This window comes from Trachemys scripta, chromosome 4, assembly GCF_013100865.1.
Source record: "Trachemys scripta elegans isolate TJP31775 chromosome 4, CAS_Tse_1.0, whole genome shotgun sequence".
Lineage (NCBI taxonomy): Eukaryota > Metazoa > Chordata > Testudines > Emydidae > Trachemys > Trachemys scripta.
Window position 1 is genome coordinate 49,047,401 of NC_048301.1, and position 20,095 is coordinate 49,067,495.

General features: G+C 42.3%; 1 protein-coding gene across 9 annotated transcripts in view; it reads left to right on the forward strand.

The window, feature by feature from the left end:
* HEATR5A (HEAT repeat containing 5A) overlaps nt 1–13,761 on the forward strand; it is a 130,996-nt gene extending 117,235 nt beyond the window's left edge. For 7 of the 9 annotated variants that reach the window (XM_034768715.1, XM_034768712.1, XM_034768711.1 and 4 more), the window contains 5 exons: nt 5,633–5,905; nt 8,104–8,328; nt 10,120–10,274; nt 11,639–11,852; nt 12,090–13,761. In XM_034768715.1, coding sequence (XP_034624606.1) covers nt 5,633–5,905; nt 8,104–8,328; nt 10,120–10,274; nt 11,639–11,852; nt 12,090–12,394 — 1,172 coding nt within the window. In that variant the 3' untranslated portion in view covers nt 12,395–13,761. The remainder of the gene's footprint in view (nt 1–5,632; nt 5,906–8,103; nt 8,329–10,119; nt 10,275–11,638; nt 11,853–12,089) is intronic. The other 2 variants (XM_034768716.1, XM_034768719.1) reach the window with 1 other exon arrangement.
* Nucleotides 13,762–20,095: the final 6,334 nt, after the last annotated feature.

A 20,095-nucleotide genomic window follows, 5' to 3' on the forward strand; every position in this document is an offset into this window, starting at 1 on the left:
CGAATCTGTAAGGATGTCGGAGGGCCAACCTACCCTGGCAAAAATGTCTGTTAATGCCTGGCACACACTTTTAGCCATGGTGTTGCTTAAGGGTACTGCTTCCGGCCATCGGGTAGCAAAATCCATGAAAGTCAGTACGTACTGCTTTCCTCTGGGTGTCTTCTTTGGGAAAGGACCCAGAATATCCACAGCTACGCGCTGAAATGGGACCTCAATTATGGGTAGTGGCTGGAGAGGGGCTTTAACCTGGTCTTGGGGCTTTCCCACTCGTTGGCACACCTCACAAGACCGGACATATTTAGCAACGTCCTTGCCCATTCTCTCCCAGTGGAAGGACTTCCCCAACCGGTCTTTGGTTCTGTTCACCCCAGAATGGCCACTGGGATGATCATGGGCTAAGCTCAAGAGCTTTACCCGATACTTAGTGGGAACTACCAACTGTCTTTGAGGATGCCAATCTTCCTGGTGCCCACCAGAAAGAGTCTCCTTGTATAAAAGTCCTTGTTCTACAACAAACCGGGATCGGTTCGAAGAGCTGAGAGGCGGTGGGGTGCTCCGCGCCGCCGCCCAAGCTTTCTGAAGGCTGTCATCTGCTTCCTGCTCGGCCTGGAACTGTTCCCTTGATGCTGGAGACATCAGTTCCTCCTTGGACTGTGGACTGGGGCTTGGTCCCTCTGGAAGCGATGCAGGTGCTGGGGCTGTTTCCACTGACTGCGATCCACTGTCCGCTGGTGCATTATGTGGTATCTCAGGCTCTGGCTGAGCCTCTTGGGTAGGGTTATCTGCTGCTTCCGCCAAGTCAGGCTTGCTGGTGCCCTCTGGCATTGAGTTGTAGACGGGTTTGCAAGCGCTGGACTCAGTGCTGGCAATGGTTCTGGTGCTGGTTGCGTTGCCAGTTCCAGTTCTGGGACTGGCTTTGGCTGGGTCTCTGGGAACACAGACGGGGCCCTGGTGGACGGCTCAGGAACAGGGATGGGGGTGAAAGCTTGCTTAGCCTGGCTGCGGGTGACTATTCCTACCCTCTTGGCTAGCTTCACATGGTTGGCCAAATCTTCCCCCAGCAGCATGGGAATGGGATAATTGTCATATACTGCAAAAGTCCACATTCCTGACCAGCCCTTGTACTGGACATGCAACGTGGCTGTAGGCAAGGTTACAGACTGTGACATGAAGGTTGAATTGTCATTGTAGCCTCCGGGTTGATGAGTTTGGGGTCCACTAGGGATTGGTGGATAGTTGACACTTGAGCCCCAGTGTCCCTCCAAGCGGTAACCTTCTTTCCGCCCACTCTCAAGGTTTCCCTTCGCTCCGAGGGTATGAGAGAGGCATCTGGGTTTGGGGATCTTTGGTGTGATTGGGGTGTAATGAACTGTAATCGGTTGGGGTTCTTGGGGCAGTGAGCCTTTATATGTCCCAGTTCATTACATTTAAAACATCGCCCTGCTAAGGTATCACCGGGACGATGTTGGTTGGTGGAGACTGGTGTGGTGGGGTGAGAAGGCGTCTGGGGTTTCCCTTGGGGTGTGGGTAGGGCCTTGGGTGGTCCCTGGTGGTAAGGTTTTGTTTTGGCTTGCCCCTTCTGATATTCGCTCCAACTGCTACTAGTTTTTTTCTTTTCTGCCACCTCCACCCATTTGGCTCCAATCTCCCCCGCCTCAGTTACAGTTTTGGGCTTCCTATCTAGGATGTACCTTTCTATTTCCTCAGGAACACCCTCTAAAAACTGCTCCATTTTTACTAGGGAAAGCAGATTTTCCAGAGATTTAACATTTGCTCCTGACACCCAGGCATCACAATTTTTGTCAATGTGGTAGGCATGACGGGTAAATGACACATCGGGTTTCCACTTTAGGGCTCTGAACCGCCGACGGGCATGCTCGGGTGTTAGCCCCATTCTGAGTCTGGCCTTGTTTTTAAAAAGTTCATAACTGTTCATGTGTTCCTTAGGCATTTCAGCCGCCACCTCTGCTAAGGGTCCATTGAGCTGCGGCCTCAGCTCTACCATGTACTGGTCTGCAGCGATGCTGTATCCAAGGCAGGCCCTTTCAAAATTTTCTAAGAAGGCCTCAGTATCATCGCCTGCCTTGTAGGTGGGGAATTTTCTGGGATGGGAAGTGGTACCTGGAGGGGGGTTGTTAGGATTGCCTGGTGCATCCTGCTTAGCCTTTGCTACTTCCAGTTCATGCTTCCTTTCTTTTTCTTTCAGCTCCATAGCTCTCTTGTGGGCCTCCTCTTTGGCTTTTTCTTCTTTTGTAGTCATTTTCCTGTTTTCTTGTGCTGGGTCACCCCCTCTGCAGTTGACTGAAACTGGGAAGCTCTCAGCTCTGGCTGCTGCTGAGTTAACAGAGACTTTCTAACTAGCTACTCCCTAGGATGTAAAAAGAAAAAAAAAAACAATTCAGCTTGTAAATTCCCTTTACCTTTGTTTGCCCATTGAACCCTTCTCTTAACAGGGAAAAGGATTTTGGAGTCTCTGGCCAGGAGGGATTTTATAGTACTGTACACAGGACAGCTGTTACCCTTCCCTTTATAGTTATGACAACATGTCTCCCTCATAAGATCCACCTTCAAGGCATTGGGCCTCCTCCTAAACACTCAAAAGTCAACGCTCACCCCTACTCAGAGAATAGAGTTCATAAGGGCAGTGCTAGACTCAGCACAGGTCAGAGCGTTCCTGCCCCAGTCCCACTTCCAGGCCATTCACAACATCATACAGGACCTCAAACAATTCCCTATAACCACAGTAAGGAGTTGCTTAAAACTCCTAGGTCACATGGGATCTTGCACGTATGTAGTGCAACATGCGAGTCTCCGACTCAGACCTCTCCAAGCTTGGCTGGCATCGGTGTATCGACCAAGCAGGCACAGTCTAGACATGGTGGTTACCTTCCACCGGATGTTCTCAAGTCTCTTCACTGGTGGCTCGACTTGGTGTGCACAGGGGTCGCATTTTCCAAACCCCGTCCATCCCTAGTCTGACCACCAACGCCTCGGCCATGGGGTGAGGGGCACACTTTGGGAAGTACAGAACTCAGGGCCTCTGGTCTCAGGAGGAACTGATGCTTCACATCAATTTAAGGGAGCTCAGGGCAGTCCGGCTGGCATGTTAAACCTTTCGGCCTCTCCTGGAGGGAAAGTACATATCAGTCCTGACAGACAATACAACAGTAATGTTTTATATCAACAGATGAGGGGAGCATGCTCCTCTCCCCTATGTCAGGAAGCCCTCAAGCTCTGGGAGTTCTGCATAGGACACTCTGTACTGGCAGCGTCCTATCTTCCGGGTTGCAGAACGAACTAGCAGACCACCTCAGCAGGTCTTTTCACAACCATGAATGGTCTGTCTGCCAGGATGTAATAAATAATATCTTCCAGCAGTGGGGAGTTCACCAGATGGATCTGTTCACCACAAGGGCCAACAGGAAGTGCCTACAATTCTGCTCCTTCCTAAACAACAGCCCGAATTCGTTGGCAGATGCGTTTTTCCTTCCATGGAAGGACTGCCTGTTCTGTGCGTTCCCTCCCATACCGCTGAGTCACAAGGTCCTCCTCAAAATCTGGAGCAATGGAACCTTGGGGAAGGGGTTGGAATGGGGGCAGGGAAAGGGTGGGAAGAGGTGGGGTAGGGGCGGGGCCTCATGGAAGGGGTGGATTGGGGACGGAGCCAAGGGCAGCAGGGGGGAGGTGTCAATAAATGCGGCCCTCAGGCCAATGCACTAGTCCTCATGTGGCTCTCCTGGTCATTTGAGTTTGAGACCCCTGCTCTTGCTGGAGCTAGTTCCAGCATGGGGAGCCATGAAATTGACAAGAATTGCAACCAACAGCCGATGTAAGTAACTCCCCACCATTGGAAGATATTGTTTCTTACATCTGGATGGATAGACCACTCGATGTTATGAAAAGACCTGCTGAGGTGCTTGATTTTGCTACTTTGATGATTTTAGGAGGTTTTTGTGTAGAATTTCTTAGGTTTTTTTAAAAAAGCCATCTGAAAAATCAGCAATTCCATCACGTGGCATTGTACTGTTCTCCAGCTGGTTCATCAGCAAGGTTGAATCTTGAGATCCACCTTGGAGATCTCTGCCACTTGAGTTAACAGAGTAACTGTTAGCAGTAGTTGGTTGGCATCCTCTCTGTGGACTACTCTAGAAGGGGACGAGGTGCAGTTTACCAGTGGGTTTCACAGATATTTGCAATATCTGACAGCAGAGGGACTCAGGAATCTTGGGTTTCATTCCACACTCTGGAGAAGGGTTCTCTCATGGTTTCAGAGCCTACCACCTGTTGGTCCTTCTCCTCACAGACTTGCCTCTGTCCTAGTCTTGTTTCTTCCCTACTTTGGCTCCTCGTTCTAGTCCCATTCTCCTAGTCATCTTGCCCAGCAAGTCCTAGTCTTGTCATCTGGGGTCCAGTGCCAGTCTCATTTCCCCTCTCCTATCTCTTCATCTAATCTCTCTCCCTCCCATCCTGTCTCCTCCACTGGCTACCAATCCCAGTCTCCATCCTTGGGCTCCTCATCCATCTCAGTCCCTATCCTTCCCCGGCTCTTGGCCCAATTCCCCCCTCCCCCCTTCCTGGCTCCTTGTCCTAGTCTCCTTGCCCAACCAATCCCATTGGTCTCCCCACAGTTCCTTGTAAAATCTCTTTCATTTCCCAACCTGCACCTTTCCCCCCCTCACACACACAAAAAAATGTATCCCTCTCTAACACCCTGTCTCCTTGCCCAGCTAATCACAGCCTCCCTTCCCGCAGTGGCTCCCAGTCTCCATGCCCAGTCTCCATGCCCAGTCTCTCCCACTTCCCCTTCCCCTTCCCCAGCTCTTCATGATAGTTTGTTTTTCTTCCCCTCCCTTCCAGTCCAACTCTCACTAGACACTTTGTCCCAATCTACTCCATTCCTTCCCTCTGATTCAGCTCTTGTCCCCGCTGCACTTGAGTCAGGTGGCTTACATCTCTATGCTGCCTGAATGCCAGCAGGGGGATAATTGAAAGCACAGAGGAGAGAAGCTCCCTGTTCTCAGCCCCACCACAGCCCGCAGCAGCCAGGACCAGCAATTCTATTGGAAGCCCAGCTTTGCTTCTGTAGCCTTAGGCTGGAGCATGTTCAGTCATTCTCTGGGGGATGAATGCACAGTTTGTTCCTATGTGGGAGCTGTGACGGATTGGAGCATGCTCAGTGAGGAAGAAATCTTCAGACAATTTAGCTCCTGGAGTGACTGATAAGAGAGAAAGAGAGAGTTCCTTCTGGAATGCATAGAGGAATAAATACCCCTCTCCCCTGTGTACATGGTGGTCAGTGCCCCCAGCTGGTCTGGCCTCTTCCTGTTGCCCCCTTGGCTTTACTTAGGTAAGTCCATCCCTCTTTCTCCTCCCTCGTAACCCAAAGGACCCTTAATGGAGCAACATCCCTTTCTCCTGCCGACAAAGACCCACCACATTCAGTTGAGGTGAGTGCATCCTTATAAATTTATTTCAAACTACAGTTGTTCTCTATCAGAACTTTTAACACTGTGCTGCATTAGAATTTAGAACTGTAAATTATCCCCTGCCGATATGACAAAGCTTCAAGAAGTAAACTTTTGTCAACAAAACACTACATGCTTAATGTTCTTATTTCTTCTTTTCGTTATAGTTGATGATGGTGCTGCAGAAAAGGAGACCTTGCCAGAGTTTGGAGAAGGCAAAGACACAGGAGGACTGGTGCCTGGAAAGTCATTAGTCTTTGCGACTCTGGAGTTGTGTGTTTGCATTCTAGTGAGGCAGCTCCCCCAGCTTAATCCTAAAGTAACTGGTAGCCCTGCAGTTAAAGCTGGAAAACCTCAGTTGTTGTCAGAGAGTGGAAGTAGATTGGTATCAGCAGCATTAGTTATCCTCTCTGACATTCCGTCAGTCTGCTCTCCTGAAGGTAGGATGTGGTCGATACCAATATGTGATTTCGTTACAAGGGAAGATTAAATGAAAAGATGATGATGATCATCATAGAGTAACATGTACTTACTACATAACTTTCTCTGTTGGATAAATGTTGGGGCAAGGTCTAGAGCCTCAATGTTGGAATTTATAATTCAGCTGTAAAAATGTGCTCCAAAGGGAAATGTGCCATATCATCTTTGTCCAAAAGTCATCTTGTAAACTACAGAAACACAAAATAGGAAGGTAGTGTTTATCTCTCGTAGCATCTGACCATCACCCCAGACTTCATTTTTCACAGTCACCAAACCTTGTTAGATTCTTTTTAAAATAATATAATTACATAAAATATGTATCTATCTTATCTTGTTACCTTTCACTGTTGTTATTTTCATGCTCCCATAACCCAGCTTTTTTCATATGTTGCTGAGTTAGGTCTAATTTAGATCATAATTTCCTTGAAACAGAGTCCTGTCACTGTATTTATGTAAAATACTATTCATACCTATCATACTGTACAAACTATAAATCCAGCAATTCCTATCCTTTGCAGCTACCAACCCCTTTTCCCACTTACTTGCTCTCTTCTATTGAGTCCTTGTGTCATGGTCACCATCCTGCCAGCCCAAAGGGATGATGATCTTCTTTTGGAAACAGTCACTGGCTCTCCTGTTCAATCATAAGGATTAATGTTGGGTGGTGATGGCCTTTTGTTACATTCAATCCAGTGATTGTCATCTTTCAGAATGACGAGAAAAGAGCTTGGACATGGCATGGTTTGGCTCTGAGAGGCACTATTTGTGAGGAAAATTAGTTTGCTCCTTGGGTTGAATTTGCTCCCTTCTGCATTCTTTGCCTTTAACAGTTCAGGGAGTTTTACAAGCAATTTGCTTGCAGGATCAGATTAAGTCAAGAGATCAGGACATGGAATTGAACCCAGGTCTCCTATATGGTAGTGCTTATGTATAATATAATCATAATAAATGGACTGGTTGTGCTGATCTTCAGTAGCTGTTCCTCCCAAGTTCCTGCAGTTAAGCTTCAGAGATTTTTTTTTTCTTTTAAGGAAACAGAACAAGAACCCAAGGCACCAGTTCAGTAAGGCATTTAAGTACATGCTTTAGTCCATCTCCATTCAATCTGTTTTGCTGAATAGCAATGGACTTAAGCACATTGAAGTTAAGTGTGCACTTTGACTTTAAGTGTGTGCATTGCTTAATTAGGACCTAAAATAGTGCACAAAATGTATGTGTGGACTCTACTCCATTGACTTCATTGGGATTCAGGTGTCTGCACTAGCAGAGCCCAGTCTAAACATTTAAGCATGTTGGAACATAGGCACTGCCAACTTGGGTCAGACTCAAGTTCTGTCTAGTTCAGTATTCTGTTTCCAACCGAGGCTAGCGCCAGATGTTTCAGAGGGAGATGTAAGAACCACACCGTAGGCAGATGTGGGATAACCTGCCCTACACATTAGGTGTGATGCTTTCCTAAATCTTTGCTAGCTATAACTATTATAACGCTAGATATTATTATGCATGTTCAGTGTCTGATCTCTTTTTTAATCTTGCTAAATTCTTGGCTCACTGACTTCCTTCAGCAAAGAGTTTCACAGTCTAATTATGTATTGTGGGGAAAGTATTTCTTTTTATCAGTTTTGAATTTGCCACCTGTTAATTTCATTGAATGTCATCCCTGTTCTAGTGTTCTGAAACAGACACAACAGAAGCTCCTGAACTACCATCTTTATTTTGTGTGTTTTATTATGTCCCTTCTTATTTGTCTCATTTCTGCAGCAAACAATCCAAATCTTTTCATTCTTTCTTCATATGCATTTTTCCACATCATTATCATTGCCCTTCTCTGAACCCCCACTAATTCTGACTTTTACATGATAAACTTTAGGTATGTGAGTAGTCCCAGTGAAGTTAATGACTTTCTGACTTAAAAGGAGAGAGTCCAGCATCTCTTTAAGTAGCCAGTCTGCCTCTGTTTGACATTAAAAATCACATGCTGTTTAAATACTTTTTTCTGGAACCAAGACTTACAATCAGTAGGCAACTTTTAGAAATGAAAACTGTTTAGACATTATGTATAAAAAGGGAATTGAAGAAAAGTGATTTATAAAATAACAAATTCTGGAAGTCTTTCACTTTTTACAGTGACATACCAAGCATTTGTTTTGTCTCATAGGAAGTGTTTCCGTACTCCCTACTATCCTGTACCTAATCATTGGAGTCCTCAGAGAAACTGCTGTCAAATTGCCAGATGGCCAGCTACCTTTGACAGTTGCTGCGTCTTTACAAGCTCTTAAGGGGATATTGTCTTCTCCTATGGCTCGAGCAGAGAAGAGCCGAACTGCTTGGACTGAACTTCTTCGTAGTGCTTTAGTCACAGTTCTTGACTGCTGGGATCCAGGTAACCAAAAGTGAGAGGGGGATGATGAAAAGATGCTTGGCGTAGATAAAATTCAAATAACTCTAGAAGATTCAGACAGTGGTGGAAGACCTGAACTACCCTTTGTTAAGATAACTTTATGTCTAAGGGTGAAACTTACTTAACCCACATAGTCCAACATTGATGTTCTTAAGTACAGCCCACTCCCATTTCTGCTACTGTAGTCCAGGGGTCGGCAACCTTTGGCACCTGGCCCGTCAGGGTAAAGCCGTTGGCGGGCCGGGCTGGTTTGTTTATCTGGAGTGTCCAAAGGCACGGAGCCCCACAGCTCACTGGCTGCGGTTCACCGTTCCTGGCCAATGGGAGCTATGGGAAGTGGTGGCTAGCACGTCCCTTGGCCCGCACCGCTTCCCACAGCTTTCATTGGCCGTGAATGGCGAACCGTGGCCAGTGAAAGCTGCGGGACTCTGTGCCTGCGGACACTCCTGATAAACAAACCGGCCTGGCCCACCAGCAGCTTTACCCTGACGGGCTGGGTGCTGAAGGATAGAATCATAGAATATCAGAGCTGGAAGGGACCTTAGGAGGTCATCTAGTCCAACCCCCTGCTCAAAGCAGGACCAATCCCCAGACAGATTTTTGCCCCAGATCCCTAATTAGCCCCTTCAAGGATTGAAATCTCAACCCTGGGTTTAGCAGGCCAATGCTCAAACAACTGAGCTATCCCCTTCCCCAACCCCTGCTGTAGTCTATAGTTTGGAGTAGCCACCACAGTCTCTCCGTGCTTCTTTTGGGGTGTAGTGTGGAGGCAGATTGCATCGTTCCTCCTGTGGCTTACACCCAGCCTCAGCCCATTGCTATCCTCTGCCTCAGCCTGTGTTGGAACAATGTGGCCAAAGGGTGTATCCACTGCAGTGGTGCTCCCCCACCGAGCTCTAATGTGGCGTGGAAGGCTACATGCTTATCCTCTGCACCAGGGCCACTGGTCAGAATTAAAACAACACTTTCACCATCAGTGGACCTACCTGCTTTCCTTTGGGCGAATCCCCTCTGACAAGCAAGGGGCTTTGCTTGTGCAGGCAAATGCAACTCAGTGCCAGAGTCAGCAAATCTTGTTCCTTGAGTTTAACTTAATTATGCAAAAATACAATTGTGTGTATATGTATGATTATATTAATTATAAAACTTCATAATCCTGAATTTATTTTTGAAATTACAATATAATTTTCATAAATCATTTTGGTGATTGATGTGTGTCTGCAACCAATACTCTAGAGTGTTGCTGTATTTAGTCCACAAACATTTCACATGGCTGAAACCATGCAGCTTTATTCTTTACCTCACTGAACACTTATTGCAAGATGTGTGTCATGCATCAAACACACTCTTTCTTGTATTTAATTATCATATTCTCTCATATTTACATACATGGGGCATGTTTCCCTTTTGTGAGATATTCTGTAATGTCCCCAGAGGCCACTGGTTCTCTATAAATAAAATACGACAAAGAGTCCTGTGGCACCTTATAGACTAACAGACGTTTTGGAGCATAAGCTTTCGTGGGTGAATGCCCACTTCGTCAGATGCGTGACATTGGTTTTAGATTCTTCTGAAAACAGTTGTATCAATAAATACAAAAGAAAAAATATTTTCTTAACACAAAATTAATGTGCTTGCACCACTGTAAAATTCCATTTAGACATAATATAGAAAATGCCATGCCAAAAAAAATGCTTCATAAGCACTCTTTACATCACTTTAGATTTGCAATATTACTTTTAGAATGTGAATTTGAGACTGTTTTATCTTTAGTAGATGGAGCTCAACAAGAACTTGATGAAGTCAGCCTGCTTACTGCCATTACAGTATTTATTTTGTCTACAAGTCCAGAAGTTACTACCATAGAGTGCCTTCAAAAGCATTGTATTGAGAAGTTTAAAATAGCACTTGATTCAAAAGACCCTGTAGTAAGTACTTTTCTAGCTAGAGGAGTATTTCAATTAGAAGCATTCTAGCACATTTTCTGTTGAGCTGTTTCACTGGGCCGAACTAAAGGTGTTGATTTGAAAGAATTTTTTTTTATTCTGTCCAGTTTAGATCCGTTGTATTTTAAAGTACAATTTTAAACTAGTTGGCCAGAGCTAGTGGGTCTGTGCTTTCCCTTGCTTTTAACTGTTATTCATTAAAATATTCTGCATACAAATTAAGTATTTTCTATATTATTGTTTCACCATCTGGGAAATAAGAACTCCATACTTTGCTAAATGGGTAAGAAAGTTATCTAGTTTTGCAGACATTTCCTTAATTTTCTCTGTGCACTTATTTTAGATCTTAAGGCAATACGCTGCCAGGTCATCTGTTTTGATTCTTTATCTGTACTCTTGACAGAAACAGCACATTAGGAGGATTTTTTTCTTGTTTCTTACATGGTGGGAAGTATACCACTATCACAGCAGTTCACCCTTTATCACACTGAAAGTGCAGCTCTAAAGATGATACTCCCTTGGGCTTTTGTTAATTAAATAGTAGTTCCCCAAATGTGGGCTTTATGTTGACCAGTGTAAGAGTCCATCGTAAACCAGTTTTTTTTTCCTCCTCCTCCTATACTTATTTATCAATTAGAAAGTCAGCTTTATTTAATTTTAATTATCAAAGTTGATGACTCAGCTGCTAGAACAAGATGGAAATATTTACTTTAAGTCTATTGCTATATGTCCAATTTTAGAAATCTCAATTTTTAGCAGGATGGCTTTCACTAATAAGAATTTCAGAAAGCCAGGTGTAATTACAAAAAAAAAAAAAAATAGTGACATAGGGCGAAATTTTCAAAAGCATCTAAGTAACTTAGGCGCCTCAGCCTTTCAAAAGTCCCATAGACACTTTGACTCCTAAGGCATTAAGCATTTTTGCAAATTTTATCCATAGTTTAATAGTGAGGTGACATTTGTATTCTAAGCCCCTGCTTTTAGTCAAGTGTAACTTTCTCCAGAAATTTCATTTTAACATGGTTAGGAAACCTAGTGGGCTTGTGAGCCTAAAACTCTATTTAGACATTTTTAGTTATGAGTGCAAGATGTATTTTATGGTTTCTTCGTTATTTGTTAAAATAATTCTGAGATACTTTCCTGACATCATTTAACTTTTCAAAGTATGTTTTACAGTTAGCTAATGATGAAAAGTTTCTCTTGCCATGTGAATTTTCAAGCTTTTGTACACTTTTTTTTTCTTATGAAAGCTTAATCTTTAAAATTGGGCCAAGGCATTCTGACATGTAGTTTTAAGCGTAACTTTGTTTACATTCAGTATTGTAACTGTAACTTTTCCCCTCTAGGTACAGCTTAAGTGCTATCAGCTGCTGCTTTCCATCTTTCAATATCCCAACAGAGCTGTCTCATATCCTTACATTCATTCTTTGGCACCATCTATAGTGGGGAAATTGCAGGAAACAGAAAAAACAAAGCCTGAAAATTCTGCTGAACTGCAAGTCATTCAGGAAGGAATAAAGGCGGTAACAGCTCTCATAGCCATTGCTGAGGAAGAGCATCGTAAGTCCCTCAATTCCAATGCCTTTTTAATATCTTAAGTGGCTGTGGGGAATCAACTAAAACAAAATGTATTCCCCCATAATTATAATTTTGAACAAAATTTAATTAGTTACACTATTTAACAGTATGTCTTAGAAAAATGTTGACTCTCTTTATGTAAGCTTAGTAGTACTCATTAGGATTTGAAAACTTAAAAAAAAATATTTGATATCTAAGTATTGTTTTTAATTTTGATAGGTGCTTATTTGGTGGCCTGCCTCCTGCCCCTCCTTATTTCCTTTCTTTTGGATGAGAATTCTTTGGGGTCAGCCACAAACTCAGCAAGAAATCTACATGAGTTTGCTTTGCAAAACGTGATGCAGATTGGTCCACAGTATTCATCAGTTTTTAAAAAAGTAATGGCTTCCTCTCCAACTATGAAAGCCAGGCTTGAATCAGCTGTAAAAGGCAATCAGGAAAGCATTAAAGTCAAGACAACACCTAAACATGCAAAGAATCCTGGGAAAAGTTCAAGCATTCAGTTAAAAACCAACTTTTTCTGAAGTATCGTAAGCACTTTGATAACAGTGCAAAAAAGTCCCTTTACATTTCTAATTACAGTAGTCAGGAAGAGTTGGTTTCAGTTTTAGCTCAGTTTTGACTTGAAATCCAGATGATTTTTTAAAAACAACATTCCTTAGAGATTTGCTTTCTAATAAATATAATTGACTTTTTACATTTGTCTGAGCACTCGGAGTAAAACTTATCAAAAGTAATATAAACTATATATTTGCATTAATAAAATAACAAATCTGTGAGAACTGTGCATTTCTGATATCAATACAGACAAGAAATAAGACTTAGATATATTCAGGAGCCAGCCATTCTTATTCATTAAATAAACTGAATTATTTTGGCAATACTTCTTTAAAACAAAAGTTACTGTGATTATTGATTTTTGATTTAACTGGGGCATAAATTTACTTGCTGTTCATAGTCTTTCCTAAGTCCTAATTTAACATACTGCATATATTAAATGTCCTTGTAATCCTTAAGATAAATTATTGTTGAGCTCTAATATCCAACTACATTTAAGGTAATATTGACTGCTTTAATTAAATGCTAATAAACTCTTGAGCTGTCTAAGATATAGCAATATAACCCTTGCTGTTATATCACAGTTTCACAATGCCTTTTCACTTAGGCCCCAGTTCTGCAGGAACTTGCAGTGTGGGACTAATGTGCTTACAGTTAAGGCACATGTGTAAGTGTTTGCACAACTGGTGCCTTATTGCTTGATATAAAGCCTCACTTTTCAGGGTATACTTTTTGATTTAACTTTATATTACGTTAGCCAGACAGTTGAAACTTGCATATCCTGAAAAGGACAGCAGTTTTGATGCACTGTGGCTCTGATTCAGACATCTACCTGGCTGCATCTGTTTCATGATTTTTAAATGATCAGGTACATGACTCTCACTAATCTACATATCTTTTCAAGGAGGGGTGGAAGTGTTTGAAGTCTTGTGTCAAAATACAACAAACTTAAAGAAAAAGTACAAAATATACCGTAATTTTTATCAAGGAACATATTTTAATATAGTAAAAAAATCTTGACTACTAAAAATGCAATGGTTATAGTGTATTTTCTAATGTATTGCCTTTTTTTCTTTTGTGCCAGTATTAGCTCAGTAAACGAAATACTGTCAAAATGAGTATACTATTTCCTTGTTAAAAATTAGTCAAGAAAGAAAAGCATCTACGGAGCTGAGAAACACACTGTGACTCAGGAAGAGCGTGATGTACTGTATTTTATTATAAGATTTGTATATAAATACTATTGTAAATTGTACAGAATTAACCATTTGACCAAAATTCTAACAATTCATTTTTCTAATTCACATAAATAAACCTAATTTTCTTCAGTGAAGTTTGTTTTTCATTTTACCTGATAGAAGGACTTGCATTAGAGTTACTTTAAAAATCTGGATTTTAATTCATTAATATTCCCAATCCATACAGTGTCCCTATCAGAACCTCTATAGACATATTTACCATAAGATGTAAAAATGCAAATAGAATAACTCAGAATTAACAACGGCCAATGAGAGTTTAATAAAAACTCCCTATAATAGGGTGAACAAGCCTTCTCAAGCTTATGATCGAAACACTCCTAGAGCAGCACCAACCTGTTCCTGGGGAGGAAGTGACCTTGGGGGATGCAGATTGACCCAAACTTTAGGGGTCAGGCTGTCAAAGATATTTTGGCACCCAATGGGATTTTCAAAAGCATCTAGGTGCCTAACTTCCTTAGAAACCTCTCTGCATCTTTAAGCTCCTAAATACCTTTGAAAATCTGGTCCTACAACAGGAGTTTCATGAGCACTGTGGATTGGAACACTCTCCGCCCCATCCCCTCTGTGATGATCTATCAGACTGGCATTTGGTCGTGTCAGTCAGTCTCTCTTTTTTGAACGAGGAGAACAGAGCAGTTTGGGAAATGTAGTTTGTAGGGCAGCCATGATAGTAGTTGTAGTTAGGGACAAGACATGCTGGTAAATAAGGAATATATTTGGCTACCCCTATTGGGGGTTTGAGAGACATGTAATGGTTCTTTTTCCCTCTAGCCTGTTCTGTCAGTAAAGAAAAATGGTGAACAATGCAAAGAAAGCTAAATGTAGAGTCAAGCATGATTATTTCACGTGTCTAAGAATTTTTACTGCACTTACTGGTGTAGTATATGAATTCCTAGCAAAATTATCATCATAATATAAAGACCAACCAATTGTTTAGTTCCCTCCCATCTTCCTCTGAGGGAACAAGGGATGATTTTTGTCCTCCTCTCTTATCTCTACCATCTTTCCATGTATTGTTTTTTTGAAGAATTTTGTTTTCCTTGGAAAATGGTGAAATCTGCGGTTATTCTTACCAATGTCGGAGGGGATTTCTCTAGACTTAGAGCTTTTTCAGTACTGACCATCTCCTGATCTCATAAATTTCATCTTTGAAGTTGACAGTTTTATATTTCCTGAGGAAAGTAGTTGCCTAGGAAGATTATTGTTTTGGACAATGAGGTGGGTAGAGAGGGTGCTCTCTTAAATACCTTGGGCCAATTTCTTGTTTGGAGAAAAAAATTCTGCCTGTGCATTAACACTAACGTTTTTCATAGTAATGAGGTTATGAAATTTTACATCACTGACATAATTTTCTTAAAAACAGTTTCACATATTACATTAGCAGCAAGCAAACCTGCTAAAAGTTTTTTGTACTCGTATTCATTTCACCCTGATGCCAACCTTTTCATGTAGGGAAATCAAAATATATACCTTTTTTGTATTAAAAAAATGTATCCAATGTTAAATTAAAATGCATGAATAAATATTCTAAGTATATAGATATAGAAAGAGAGAGTTTGGAATATGATATTTTAAATACTATGCCAAAGGCAAAATAATTTGCCATAATATTGACACGCTGCAGTTTTATTTGTTTAAAGTCATTTGTCATAGTCATTTAGGAGTATCCTGCAATTTTTTGAAAGTTGTCATTAAATTTAAGCAAAGCATGAAGAACTCTGTAGTCGTCCTAATAGTCTTCACTATTTGCATGTCTAGAGTAATTAATAATCTGACTCTAATTTGGTATGCTTCAGCATGCACTTGGCTACAAACTGAGATGCCAGAAATATTTTAAGCTGTGAAGGTCAGTAAAGCTCAGACTCATTTAGACTGATGCAATATCCCTCACAAAAATTTCCTCTGATGCAATATCCCTCACAAAAGATGATTTCATGTAGAGGAGGGGTAGCAGTCCTATTGGATGGGTGCACTAATTATTGGAATTTTTGTGGGGATCTCTTCCCAAACAGGGCCACATGAGTGCTGATGTGGGTCACTGGGAATAGGGAGAACTGAATGAACTGTAGAATCGGAGTCATCTTGTCAACTATTTTGTAGTCATAGCCGCTTCCCGGCTCTTTGAGCTCTGGTCAAGTGAAAAATTCTCTAAGTTATATCTGTTCTTATCAGTGTAATACATGACAGTAGTCGCCAGTGATCAGGCAGATATTCAGCAGAATCTGGGTGTGTGTGGCAGTGATCCCTTTTAGAGATGCATGAACAACTGGCTTAAACTGTCTGCAGTCCCATCTAAAACTCCATTCCTAATATATTTTTTAAACTTTATTTTAATTGTTTATATATAAAATAGAAATACATAATGAAACAAAACATATATAAATGCATGCATAAAATGGAATTAACATAAAACAATTCAACATTCATTATTAAACAAAAAGTAAAAACAAACCTGAACCTGTAGAGGTCAGGCAGGGTACAACGTATTAAAGTGACTAAATGGATAAATAAATGAGAATATAACCTATGAGTATCAGGGAATAATATATACTAAACTACAAAAGTATGCAATAGTTTCATGTGTGACCAGACATTCTCATATTTTTCCAAACGTTTCTATTTAGACAGTCATTTTTTTCCACTTACTGCAGTAGTAGAAAGCTCACTAAGCCAGTCTGTGTACTCTAATTTAGAATGCGAGGCAAAACTTGTTTGGCAATGATGCCTTCTGCTTCTTGAAATATAGCTTTAGTCTTGTAGCAGATCACATTATGGGCTTTCTAATAAAAGACTTTTATACAACAAATGTGCAGTGTGAGTTGCTGGTTTAGATCCAGCTGAACCTAAACCAGTCAATGCACTTTCTTAAACAGTTTTAAAATGTTCTAACAAACAGTCTGAACTTTTCCTCTGGTGAAAAGTTGGTGGCTGGGACATGGAACCTTAGTGAGATGAGAAAATTGGAAAAAATTATGCAGAAGACCCCTAGAAAACGAGTAGTGTTCAATGTTTATTCAAAGTGTTCAATGTTCTCAAGATGTATATTATCCTTATTATCCTTTCATTTGATACCCCAAAAACAGAATTCAAATATCCCCCAAGGGTTTTCCTGCAAAACAGTCCACCTGTTATAACCAATCTATTCTCATCAGGTGTGTGTCTGCAAGGGGGCTAAGGAATATCTTGGAGGATACAGATACAGCTCTCCAATAAGTGATTGACAAGTAATATATTTTCCAAAACAAAGCATCCTTTCTTGGTGCAAACACAAATCCCTACACACAAGCTAAAAGCACCCAAACTGCAACAACATACAGTTAAGATCATCTTAAGTGGCTGCTCCCTGCTTCAGCTGATCAGTCTTCCAAAGGTTGCTGACAACTTCTGGTAATAGTTCTTAGATGTTCTTTAGGTCAAGTCTCATCTCACTCTTGTCTCTGTCTCTTCTTGGTCTTCTTCCTCTCGGTCAGTGACAGACTTCTCCTCCTCCTCCACCCACTCCTGCTTCTCTTCCAAATCTGCACAGACACACCCCTAGAACTCCGACCAGGGGTATTCTATCTGCTATCTATCTATCCAGGATGCCCCATCATCTCCGGCATTGGCACCCTGACAGCAGGATTGTCTGGCTATGTAGACTCTCTCCTCAGGGCCTACGCTACCAGCACTCCTAGCTCTCTTCGAGACACCACTGACTTCCTGAGGAAACTGCAATCCATTGGTGATCTTCCAGAAAATACCATCCTGGCCACTATGGATGTAGAAGCCCTCTACACCAATGTTCCACACAAAGATGGACTACAAGCCATCAGGAACAGTATCCCCGATAATGTCATGGCAAACCTGGTGACTGAACTTTGTGAGTTTGTCCTCACCCACACCTATTTCACATTTGGGGATAATGTATACCTTCAAGTCAGCGGCACTGCAATGGGTACCTGTATGGCCCCACAGTATGCCAACATTTTTATGGCTGACTTAGGGGACGAGAGCTGAGGAAGCGTTCTAATGCCCCTACTGTACTTGTGCTACATTGATGACATCTTCATCATCTGGACCCATGGAAAAGAAGCCCTTGAGGAATTCCACCATGATTTCAACAATTTCCATCCCACCATCAACCTCAGCCTGGACCAGTCCACACAAGAGATCCACTTCCTGGACTGCTAATAAGCGATGGTCACATAAACACCACTCTATACTGGAAACCTACTGACCGCTATACTTACCTACATGCCTCCAGCTTTCATCCAGACCACATCACACGATCCACTGTCCACAGCCAAGCTCTAAGATACAACCGCATTTGCTCCAACCCCTCAGACAAACACCTACAAGATCTCTATCAAGCATTCTTACAACTACAATACCCACCTGCTGAAGTGAAGAAACAGATTGACAGAGCCAGAAGAGTACCCAGAAGTCACCAACAACAGGATAGGCCCAACAAAGAAAGTAACAGAATGCCACTAGCCGTCACCTTCAGCCCCCAACTAAAACGTCTCCAGTGCATCATCAAGGATCTGCAACCAATCCTGAAGGACGATCCCTCACTCTCTCAGATCTTGGGAGACAGGCCAGTCCTCGCTTACAGACAGCCCCCCAACCTAAAGCAAATACTCACCAGCAACCACACACCGCACAACAAAAACACCAACCCAGGAACCTATCCTTGCAACAAACACCGTTGCCAACTCTGTCCACATATCTACTCAGGGTACACCATCATAGGACCTAATCACATCAGCCACACCATCATAGGACCTAATCACATCAGCCACACTATCAGAGGCTCGTTCACCTGCTCGTTCACATCTACCAATGTGATATATGCCATCATGTGCCAGCAATGCCCCTCTGCCATGTACATTGGCCAAACCGGACAGTCTCTATGCAAAAGAATAAATGGACACACATCAGACATCAAGAATTATAACATTTAAAAACCAGTCGGAGAACACTTCAACCTCCCTGGTCACTCGATTATAGACCTCAAAGCCGCAATACTCCAACAAAAAAAACTTCAAAAACAGACCAACGAGAAACTGCAGAATTGGAATTAATTTGCAAACTGGACACCATTAGATTAGGCTTGAATAAAGACTGGGAGTGGATGGGTCATTATACAAAGTAAAACCTATTTCCCCATGCTAATTTTTCCCCCTACTGTTACTCACACCTTCTTGTCAACTGTTGGAAATGGGCCATCCTGATTATCACTACAATAGTTTTTTTTCTCCTGCTGATTATATCCCACCTTAAGTGATTTACTCTCATTATAGTTAGTATGGCAGAACCCATTTTTTCATGTCTTCTGTGTATATATATCTTCCTACTGTATTTTCCACTGCATGCATCTGATGAAGTGGGTTTTAGCCCACGAAAGCTTATGCTCAAATAAATGTGTTAGTCTCTAAGGTGCCACAAGTACTCCTCATTCTTCTTCGAGAGATGTCCCTGTGGGTGCTCCACTCTAGGTGTTGGTGTGTCCCTGCGCCTTCACTCGGAGATTTTTCGTAGCAGTACTCGTACTGGCCACACATGCGCAGAGGCTGCCCCCCGCAGTGAGTCTAGGATAATAGTGCGCATGCGTGGCCAATCTCCTCAGTTCCTTCTCTACAACAGAGGCTACCCCAACTCCGAAGTAGAGGGAAGGAGGGTGGATAGTGGAGCACACTCATCTCGAAGAACATCAGTTACTGCACAGGGTGAGTAACCTCCTCTTCTTCGAGAGAGATGTCCCTGTGGGTGCTCCACTCTAGGTGACTTAAAAGCCATGTATCTTAAGGAGGTAGGGGCTTCGGATCTGATAGGAACGCCGTTGATAGTACAGCCCTGCCCAAACGTATATCAGATAGAGGGCCTTGAGTAAGGGCATAGTGTTTAACAAAAGTGTGCTCAGAGGACCAGGTAGCTGCTTTACAGATATCAGCCAGGGGAACTTTGCGTAAGAATGCTACAGAGGCAGCCATAGATCTAGTGGAGTGTGTTCTGATGCCGTCTGGAGGTGTAACTTTCTTCATCTGATAGCACAACCGGATGCACTGAGAAATCCAGTTCGAAAGTCTCTGGGTAGAAATATACACAGTAAAATCAAATTTAAACTGCCCTTGCTCTGTATTTTATACAATCCTGTGCTTAAAAGCTAACTTTTAATGCATCTATTCCCCTCTCCTCAGTAACCTCCTAATCTATTTCAGAGTAGCAGCAGTGTTAGTCTGTATCCGCTAAAAGAAGAACAGGAGTACTTGTGGCACCTTAGAGACTAACAAATTTATTAGAGCATAAGCTTTCGTGACTACAGCCCACTTCTTCGGATGCATCCGAAGAAGTGGGCTGTAGTCACGAAAGCTTATGCATCCGAAGAAGTGGGCTGTAGTCACGAAAGCTTATGCTCTAATAAATTTG